An 11303-nucleotide genomic window follows, 5' to 3' on the forward strand; every position below is an offset into this window, starting at 1 on the left:
CAGATATATTAAAACAAATTCTGAAGGACCTGAAAGTGGACGGAGGCTTTTGCCTTGACTATATTTAAATTCAGAGCAAAATGTAACTGCAGGAGAGAAGCAACGCTGAACAAAGTGCAAGTGTTTAAAAAAAAAGCAAAAAGAAGGAGGAAAAGGCTTTAGAAAACAAACAGGCTAATGCAATTCACCTGAAACATATGGCACAACAGAAACATCGCAAGTGAGCAAGATACCTTCCTCTAGTCCTGCAGCTACGCCGACCCTCTGGCCCAACATCCTCCTCCTTTTCCGCCTCCAAACACAGAGCACAGATTGTTCTGAGAACAGAATCGAATAGAATAACAATCGAATAGGAAAGTGATGGTGTAGTGGTTAGTACTGTCACCTCGCAGCAAGAAGGTCCGGGTTCGAGCCCAGCGGCCGACGAGGGCCTTTCTGTGCGGAGTTTGCATGTTCTCCCCGTGTCCGCGTGGGTTTCCTCCGGGTGCTCCGGTTTCCCCCACAATCCAAAGACATGCAGGTTAGGTTAACTGGTGACTCTAAATTGAGCGTAGGTGTGAATGTGAGTGTGAATGGTTGTCTGTGTCTATGTGTCAGCCCTGTGATGACCTGGCGACTTGTCCAGGGTGTACCCCGCCTTTCACCCGTAGTCAGCTGGGATAGGCTCCAGCTTGCTCGCAACCCTGCACAGGATAAGCAGCTACAGATAATGGATGGATGGATGGATGGATGGATGGAATACCAAATAGAATATAACAGAATAGAATTGAATAGAACAACAAAAATAGAACATAGCAGATCAGCAAAGAGTAGATAAATGGATTCATTTAATCGAATAGAAAAAAATGATACATTGAATAGAAAGGGGTTTCAATGAGTCATAAAATAGAACAGAAAAATATTTATTCAGTGGGTTAAACTAGAATAGAATGAAATAAAATAATCATAATAGAATAACAATGGAGTAGAAAATGGATGAATAGAATACAATAGAAAGGGGGTTCAATTATCAGAGAATAGAACAGAAAATATACATACGTTTGATAGACGAGACGAAAATAAACTCGAAGAAGATTAAATATAATAATAATAATGGATGATAATAATAATGGGAATCAAGTAATTCCCCCTAAAAAGTAGAGTACAAACATACTGTGCATGCATTAGGCCTGTACTTGTATACGGAGCAGAGACATGGCCGATGACTAGGAACCTTGAAAACATGGTGAAGAGATGTGATTGCCGGATGCTCTGATATCTGGCAAATATACATTGGGAAGGGCGGCGTGGTGGTGTAGTGGTTAGTGCTGTCGCCTCACAGCAAGAAGGTCCGGGTTCGAGCCCCGTGGCCGGCAAGGGCCTTTCTGTGCGGAGTTTGCATGTTCTCCCCGTGTCCGCGTGGGTTTCCTCCGGGTGCTCCGGTTTCCCCCACAGTCCAAAGACATGCAGGTTAGGTTAACTGGTGACTCTAAATTGACCGTAGGTGTGAATGTGAGTGCGAATGGTTGTCTGTGTCTATGTGTCAGCCCTGTGGTGACCTGGCGACTTGTCCAGGGTGTACCCCGCCTTTCGCCCGTAGTCAGCTGGGATAGGCTCCAGCTTGCCTGCGACCCTGTAGAACAGGATAAAGCGGCTAGAGAAAATGAGATGAGATACATTGGGAAGAGGGAATATCTAGTGAGGAAGTGATAGAAAGATGTCAAGTGGAAAGCATACGGAATTTAATGAGAAGACAACGTTTGAGACGGTTCGGGCATCTCATCTCATCATCTCTAGCCGCTTTATCCTGTTCTACAGGGTCGCAGGCAAGCTGGAGCCTATCCCAGCTGACTACGGGCGAAAGGCGGGGTACACCCTGGACAAGTCGCCAGGTCATCACAGGGCTGACACATAGACACAGACAACCATTCACACTCACATTCACACCTACGGCCAATTTAGAGTCACCAGTTAACCTAACCTGCATGTCTTTGGACTGTGGGGGAAACCGGAGCACCCGGAGGAAACCCACGCGGACACGGGGAGAACATGCAAACTCCGCACAGAAAGGCCCTCGCCGGCCACGGGGCTCGAACCCGGACCTTCTTGCTGTGAGGTGACAGCACTAACCACTACACCACCGTGCCACCCCCTGGTTCAGGCATATCAAAAGAAAAGAAGAGAGTAGTGTGGTACGGAGAGCAGCAGAAGCTGTAATTGATGGAAGACGCCCCTGAGGAAGGCCCCTGAAAACATGGAAGAAGTGTATAGCGGAAGATCTGAGGGAACTTAACCTCGAAGAAGAGATGGAGAACGCTCATAATTCGTCCAACCCCATAAATATGGGAACAAAAGGACATTAAATGAAAAAGAAGAAGAATGGAATAGAAAAAGTGATATACGTTGAAGAAAATATCGTAAAATTGAGGACATGACATTACAGGCATTTAACAGATGCTTATCCAGAGCGATGTACAACATACCCAGAGCAGCCTGGGGAGCAGTTGGGGGTTTAATGCCTTGCTGAAGGGCACTTCAGCCATTCCTGCTGGTCCAGGGACTCAAACCAGCAACTTTTTGGTCCCAAAGCTGCTTCTGTAACTATTAGACTATGGCTTCTCCTCACCTGCAGGTAGTGGTGCAGACACATTTAGCTCTTGCTCTGTTTCTATTTCACTCTGTTATCTATCCATAGAATAACAATAGCCTCGAATAAAACAGAATAGAATAAAGAGAGTAATTTTAATAATGGGTAGGAATAAGAAAGGAAAAAACAAGTATATTTAATTGACGATGATGATAATAATAATAATAATTATAGAAGAAGAATAGAATAGGGACTTTGAGTTCCAAACTGACCATGTAAGTTTGGAAGCTTGAAAACCTGACTTGGTGGTTTTTAAGAAGGAGCAGAAGGAATGCCTGATAACTGATGTGGCAATACCAGGTGACCAGAACATTGTCACCAGACCGACAGATAAAATTTCCGAGTACACATTACTGAAAGTCGAGACCTCAAAAATGTGGGACCTGCCAGAATCAAAGATCAAGATCGTTCCAGTTGTTCTTGGCAATTTAGGTTCAATTCCAAGGACGTTAAAAACATACTAAGACATTCTGGATGTGAAGTATGATATTATAACCCTACAAAAGTCAGTTCTGCTCAGAACTGCCTACATATTATGAAAGGTGATGTCTGTCTGAAGTCCTTGTTCCGACTTGACAGATAGCTGAAAACTCCAGTACACTAATGTCACCACAATTTCGTACAGTGTGACAATGCAATAATAGAAGAAGAAGAATAGAAAAGGGACAGATTGAATAGAATCAAAAATATGCATGTAACACGCATCAACTAGATTAGAATAAAATAGAATAATAATAAATAGAGTAACAACAGAATAGAAAAAGTGATACGTTGAATACAGTCCAATAAAACTGAGTAGAATAACAATAGACCATGATAAAAGAAAACAGAATAGAATAAAGGGATTAATTTTAGTAAGGGGTAATAATAGGTATGTATTTAATAGCCGAAACTAGAATGGACTCAAATAGAATGAAAAGTAATAAGATTAATAAATAGAATAGCAGTAGAATACAAACAGGACTGATTGAACGGAATAGTGTAGAATAGAAAATAAAATATGCATTGAATAGACTAAAGTGGAATGGAATGGAATAATAATAAATAGAATAACAGTAGACTTGAAATGGGATGAATAGAATTGAATAGACTGGAGAAGTGTGTGTGTGTTGGAGTATAAGATGTCATTTTGAAGTGAAGTGAGGGAGGAAAGGTGTGGATCTCAGAACGTTTCAGAGACTCGGTGTGGAGGATATTCGGATATAAGTGTTTAAAACACAGATTCCTCAGGTGGTATGTGTGGCAGCCTTCACGTTCCCTTCACATCTCTCTCTCTCTCTCTCTCTCTCTCTCTCTCTCTCAGGCTGAATCAGGTGACCTTCACGGTGCCCACATGTGAAGGCAGACAGCAGGAGCAGCTCCACCTGGATGGAGACTACTCTTCCTCTGCCGAGTTTTTCGTCACCATCGCTGTCTTCGCTTTCCTCTACTCGCTGTTCGCCACCGTGGTCTACATCTTCTATCAGAACAAGTACAGAGAGAACAACCGCGGCCCTTTTATCGTAAGCGCAAAAAAAAAAAACCATGATTTACATCAGTGTGTTTACAGGTGTTCAGCATGTGCATCATTCAAGTAATAAAACACATGGGGTGATGCTGTTATTGGAAAATAGTAATCAGCGACAGGGTGATGTCATGCAGCCTGACATGAAACGGAATTACTGTTCGCAACCTGTAGCTGATCTATTATTTTCAGTTATTTTCAAATTTGATCACAATTGCAATTTGTATTTATGAAAGAATGACACCGAGTACTTTTTATCCATTTATAGTTATAAAACAAGGTAGTTATTATATCTGAGATTATGTTGAGCGTCAGCCAGACAAGTCTTTGTGAATGGGTTGTTACTATAGAAACGGTAACGTATTAGAAGTCGAGTTTGTTGACAGAGCTGCTGTTGTTTCACAATTATTCGCTGAAGTTGAATAATAACCGAGATGAAGTCGAGGTTATTATTCACCAATATTCACTGAGCCTGAAGCGGATAATTGTTTCAGTATTTATAATACATAGGGCCAAATTACTCAATTCTGATTGGTCAATCAAGGAGGGCTTTTTTCCTTAACACGGGGCCGTATTTCTGAAATGCTATTGGCTAGTTCGTTGCTTGGTTACGGTTACAAAAATTAGCAAATTTTGTCAACAAAATGGCTTTTGTAAAGAAGTTCTAATAAAATTTTGAAAACCGCTTTCAAAATCCTCGTGTCGTGTCGCCGTGTCATGATGAAAGGCGCTTTAGAAACTGATTCAAACGTTCAAGATAGTCTCGCGCCCTGATTGGTTCAGAAAATGTGAATGACAAATGTTGTGAACTTGAATGGCTTCCGAAGTATGAATTTGGCCCTGTATATTATAAACAAGTAATCATATGGTTCCTCGTAAAATTAAGGATCAATTTCAAAGTTTTGAAATTGCCCGAGTCACGAAAAACTTCAAAATCACTTGTGAAATTAATCCTTAATTTTACTCGGCCCCATACGATTACCTATACAAATACACAGGTGATTTGTTTCAGAAAAATTTGTATTTAAAAAATAATAATAATTTATTTCAAACCTCAAAAGCGGCATGCAAATGTAATAACGGTGCAGCACAGAATTCTGTCACTTATCTACGCCGACTCACAGAAAGTACTTTGTTTTGAAATTGATAAAATAAATCACAATTCCACCTAGGCGGCACGGTGGTGTAGTGGTTAGCGCTGTCGCCTCACAGCAAGAAGGTCCTGGGTTCGAGCCCCATGGCCGGCGAGGGCCTTTCTGTGTGGAGTTTGCATGTTCTCCCCGTGTCCGCGTGGGTTTCCTCCGGGTGCTCCGGTTTCCCCCACAGTCCAAAGACATGCAGGTTAGGTTAACTGGTGACTCTAAATTGACCGTAGGTGTGAATGTGAGTGTGAATGGTTGTCTGTGTCTATGTGTCAGCCCTGTGATGACCTGGCGACTTGTCCAGGGTGTACCCCGCCTTTCGCCCGTAGTCAGCTGGGATAGGCTCCAGCTTGCCTGCGACCCTGTAGAAGGATAAAGCGGCTACAGATAATGAGATGAGATGAGACAATTCCACCTTCGCTTTGAATAATTTTCGACCAAACTTCATAGCGTCTTTAGTGCTTTTAGGAACAGCATTTTCTTTCATCGTTTGTAATTCTTCCTCACTTACGGTGACAAAGCGATTGGCCGCCATTTTGCTGAGTCGCTTGAGGGGATTATTGAGAAATAGTCCGAATTTCTTATGATTTTTTGTAATCACCTACATATTTATACTGAAGAAAATTACCATCGGACCTCTTATGTATGGCATGGACAACATTAAAATCAAGAGCGTTAGCTGGAAAACGGACAAACTAAAGTATGTTGTAATTGTTATCTCATCTCATTATCTCTCGCCGCTTTATCCTGTTCTACAGGGTCGCAGGCAAGCTGGAGCCTATCCCAGCTGACTACGGGCGAAAGGCGGGGTACACCCTGGACAAGTCGCCAGGTCATCACAGGGCTGACACATAGACACAGACAACCATTCACACTCACATTCACACCTACGGTCAATTTAGAGTCACCAGTTAACCTAACCTGCATGTCTTTGGACTGTGGGGGAAACCGGAGCACCCGGAGGAAACCCACGCGGACACGGGGAGAACATGCAAACTCCGCACAGAAAGGCCCTCGCCGGCCACGGGGCTCGAACCCGGACCTTCTTGCTATGAGGCGACAGCGCTAACCACTACACCACCGTGCCTCCTGTTATTGTTATCATTTATTATAATAATAATAATAATACATTTTCAGATTTGCCACCAGATTAACAGCTAATTAGTTCATTATTTAACCTGCTGGTGGTGTAAAACTCGTTCCTCATTAGCATGATGTATGTGTGTACTTGAACAATAATAACCAAGGAGACCCAGCGGTGAAATGAACAAGATGTGTGATTGCACGCTGAGGAAATCTCATTGACATCTAGGTTTCCATTTGTACAAGGATCTCCTGTAGTGAAATGGAAAAGTCAGACTGAGCTTTTCAGGCTGCTCGTACCTTCAATTGAATTACAATGTATTCTCATTCTCCACAAGTGAAATGAAATGAAACTGAACAGATGTGAGAACGTCTTGGCACCAAATGCCAGAAACAGAGCCGATATAACAAAAACGGCCTAAAGAACTGAGTTTGTGTCATGAAGTTCACTTCAATCCAGCTGTGTTTGTCCAGGACTTCATTGTGACGGTGGTCTTCTCCTTCATGTGGCTGGTGGGTTCATCTGCCTGGGCCAAAGCTCTGTCGGACGTGAAGGTGGCGACAGAACCTGATGAAGTGCTTCTGCTCATGTCTGCATGTAAAGTGCAGACCAACAAGTGCAGCTCGGTGTACGGGCCAGTCTGGTCCAGCCTCAACACTTCTGTGGTATCACTTCATTTCCTTTTAAATCCATGAGATAGAGACAGATTTCTCAGTGAATGATGATAGCATAACATATCTAGGAGAAATACAACCCCGATTCCAAAAAAGTTGGGACAAAGTACAAATTGTAAATAAAAACGGAATGCAATGATGTGGAAATTTCAAAATTCCATATTTTATTCAGAATAGAACATAGATGACATATCAAATGTTTAAACTGAGAAAATGCATCATTTAAAGAGAAAAATTAGGTGATTTTAAATTTCATGGCAACAACACATCTCAAAAAAGTTGGGACAAGGCCATGTTTCCCACTGTGAGACATCCCCTTTTCTCTTTACAACAGTCTGTAAACGTCTGGGGACTGAGGAGACAAGTTGCTCAAGTTTAGGGATAGGAATGTTAACCCATTCTTGTCTCATGTAGGATTCTAGTTGCTCAACTGTCTTAGGCCTTTTTTGTTGTATCTTCCGTTTTATGATGCGCCAAATGTTTTCTATGGGTGAAAGATCTGGACTGCAGGCTGGCCAGTTCAGTACCCGGACCCTTCTTCTATGCAGCCATGATGCTGTAATTGATGCAGTATGTGGTTTGGCATTGTCATGTTGGAAAATGCAAGGTCTTCCCTGAAAGAGACGTCATCTGGATAGGAGCATATGTTGCTCTAGAACCTGGATATACCTTTCAGCATTGATGGTGTCTTTCCAGATGTGTAAGCTGCCCATGCCACACGCAACCCCATACCATCAGAGATGCAGGCTTCTGAACTGAGCGCTGATAACAACTTGGGTCGTCCTTCTCTTCTTTAGTCCGAATGACACGGCGTCCCTGATTTCCATAAAGAACTTAAAATTTTGATTCGTCTGACCACAGAACAGTTTTCCACTTTGCCACAGTCCATTTTAAATGAGCCTTGGCCCAGAGAAGACATCTGCGCTTCTGGATCATGTTTAGATACGGCTTCTTCTTTGAACTATAGAGTTTTAGCTGGCGACGGCGGATGGCACGGTGAATTGTGTTCACAGATAATGTTCTCTGGAAATATTCCTGAGCCCATTTTGTGATTTCCAATACAGAAGCATGCCTGTATGTGATGCAGTGCCGTCTAAGGGCCCGAAGATCACGGGCACCCAGTATGGTTTTCTGGCCTTGACCCTTACGCACAGAGATTCTTCCAGATTCTCTGAATCTTTTGATGATATTATGCACTGTAGATGATGATATGTTCAAACTCTTTGCAATTTTACACTGTCAAACTCCTTTCTGATATTGCTCCACTATTTGTCGGCGCAGAATTAGGGGGATTGGTGATCCTCTTCCCATCTTTACTTCTGAGAGCCGCTGCCACTCCAAGATGCTCTTTTTATACCCAGTCATGTTAATGACCTATTGCTAATTGACCTAATGAGTTGCAATTTGGTCCTCCAGCTGTTCCTTTTTTGTCCCTTTAACTTTTCCAGCCTCTTATTGCCCCTGTCCCAACTTTTTTGAGATGTGTTGCTGTCATGAAATTTCAAATGAGCCAATATTTGGCATGAAATTTCAAAATGTCTCACTTTCGACATCTGATATGTTGTCTATGTTCTATTGTGAATACAATATCAGTTTTTGAGATTTGTAAATTATTGCATTCCGTTTTTATTTACAATTTGTACTTTGTCCCAACTTTTTTGGAATCGGGGTTGTATCATTTTAAGAAGAATAAAGTCAGAAATGTGGTCAGAAATATCACTGGCTTACGTATATCACGAGTCAGTATACAGTGGGGTCCAAAAGTCTGAGAACATAAATAAAAATGCCCCAATTTTGCATTCTTGTATCATTTATACAACAATTCTCCTTACAATTTATATTACTGACAACAAATTGATTGAGGGTTTGGTATGTCCCATTTTTGCTTCGGTTAATGACAGTGTATACTCGAGCTGGTGTTCCAGAAGTTTCTGCAAAACCTTCTGATCTGTTTTACATCGAAGCAGTTAACATGATCAGTATGACACTTTGCTTACAGTTACAGTACCAGTCAAAAGTTTAGACACACCCAGTTCAATATTTTTTATTTTATTAATTAAAAGACACCATGTCTGAAAGTAATCATGTTCTGTCGTTTCTCTTTACTTAGTTGTTCGGTTCTTGGCATAATATGGATTACTACAGTTGTGGGTGGAATAGGGCTATTTATTATTGGGCATGTTTATTATGTGCTGTTTACTGTTTGACCTCAAATACATTAAGAATGCAAGAAACTCGTCCACTGATTACCTTTTGACGAGGCACATCTGTTAATTGAAAAGCATTCGAGGTGACTCGAAAACATATTGGTTTTTTTTTTAACTCTCTTCTTGTTTACCACAACATTCCATATAAGTTCCAAATGTTATTTCATAGTTTTGATGTCTTCAGTATTGTTCTACAATGTAGAAAATACAGAAAAACCTATGAATGAGTCGAGTAGGGGTGTACAAACTTTTGATTGGTGTTTGTAAATCCGGACCTAGGACTAGGGCAGAATTTTGACTTTATTAAATATTTAAGATATTGAACATTTCTTTGTTTTAAATATTTTAAAATTCTAAAATCTGCTGTTTATTTTTAATATTAAATGGAATAAAAAATCAGTGTGAACTCAAGATTTCGGACTCCACGGTACCGCAGTTCATTGTTCTCAGTGTTGAAATAAAACATAAAAAAAAAGCTTTTTAAATTTTATTGCAAAACTAATACTGTAGACTTGATATATCCATTCATACAAACACTCCTGACATCATAACTTTTCTATATTTCTGAGATGTATGTTTCTTTAAATGATACAAAAATAATCAAGCTGCATAATAAATAAAATTATTATACATACAGGACACTTTTTCGATGGAATAAAAACGTGTTCTATTCCCTTCTAGCGGGTTTCATTCATTTGGTTTGATAGCATGCGATATTGTTAGCATATCGCTTATCCGACGTGCATTATGTCACTCTGCCCAATGGAGAATGAGCATTGAATATGGTTTATGATATTGCATGGCTGTCGACAGCATGACGTCACACGTCGGAGACGTCAAACTTCCACGCTAGCGAATGAGCGACCTGAGACAATTTGTAAACAAACATGGCCGCCAGCTTTGCTTCATTAAATACTGAAGCTTTTGAGAGAATTTTGGAAGAGGAAGATCTGTTGAACACCCAAAAGGAATGTGTATAATAATAATAATAATAATAATGTTGGCTGGCTTTTTTTCGTGGTATATCGGAGATATTCCATTCAGCTAGAATGATATTGCATGATACAACCTTATGACATTTTTCGAGAAAAATTTTATTTTTACAATAGTATTTGCTGTTTTGCTCCAACACCTTTGGTCTGTAGCATTTGTCCAAGTCATGTCAGTAAAGTTAGTTTGAATTGTAAATAACTAAATTATTTTTGGACTTTGTCCTATTAATAGCTTTTATCATAGCTCTTATGTAATAGCCATAAGTTACCAGTAAGTGAAGCGTTTTAACCAACAAAATTTATATCACAGAATAATGACATGCATTTTATCTTACAAATAGCGTAATAAGGTCCGAAAGTGTTCATACTGTATGTAATAGACACACTAACTTATTTGACGCGAAGTCTTAATGATCCGTCGTGATTGGTCGAGAGCATTCCGACAACATTTGTCTGTATTTCATAAAATATCGAAGTTAGTAAAGAACGTTCACACTTTCATGCAAATTTCATTTGAATAATGACTCATTTGTCCATGTGTTGTGTGTTGCACTCTGATTTCTAGGTGTTCGGTTACCTGAACTTTGTCCTCTGGGCTGGAAATATCTGGTTTGTGTTCAAAGAGACTGGCTGGCATAAGGGAGGAGCTGCACGATACCCGACACCGACTCCTGAAAAACACACCACCACTTTCAACCAGCAACCCTACAACCAGGGCACCTTCGACCAATCAGGAACCGGAGGCTTGGGCCAATCAGATTACAGCCAGGTTGGATGTTACACCTCAAGTGGGCCCACGTCTTACTGACCACACACCATTTTATCTTCCAGTCACACACGAGCTAATCACAGGGGGCGGGGACAATTTCACACGCAAAGGGTACTATCAAAATCTCTTATTTAAGATAGAAAGGTGGTACACAGTTTTATTTATTTATTTTTAAAAATCAGAAGTTTAGAATCTTCACACAGAAGTTATGCCAGGCCTTTTGTTTAGCTTTTTCAAAATTACTCATCAAATTTTGTTTTTTTGTTTTTAATTCGTGAAGCCTGAAGGCACACACTTGGAGAAAA

The 11303-nt window shown here is 40.7% G+C and overlaps 1 protein-coding gene across 1 annotated transcript in view; it reads left to right on the forward strand.

Moving 5' to 3' along the window:
* Positions 1–11037, forward strand: part of synpra (synaptoporin a) — a 56149-nt gene extending 45112 nt beyond the window's left edge. Inside the window, exons 4-6 of the mRNA XM_060910801.1 lie at positions 3930–4128; positions 6830–7021; positions 10795–11037. Coding sequence (XP_060766784.1) covers positions 3930–4128; positions 6830–7021; positions 10795–11037 — 634 coding nt within the window. The remainder of the gene's footprint in view (positions 1–3929; positions 4129–6829; positions 7022–10794) is intronic.
* The last annotated feature ends 266 nt before the right edge of the window (positions 11038–11303 follow it).

The sequence above is a fragment of the Neoarius graeffei genome, chromosome 26 (genome assembly GCF_027579695.1).
Source record: "Neoarius graeffei isolate fNeoGra1 chromosome 26, fNeoGra1.pri, whole genome shotgun sequence".
In the NCBI taxonomy this organism is placed as follows: Eukaryota; Metazoa; Chordata; class Actinopteri; order Siluriformes; family Ariidae; genus Neoarius; species Neoarius graeffei.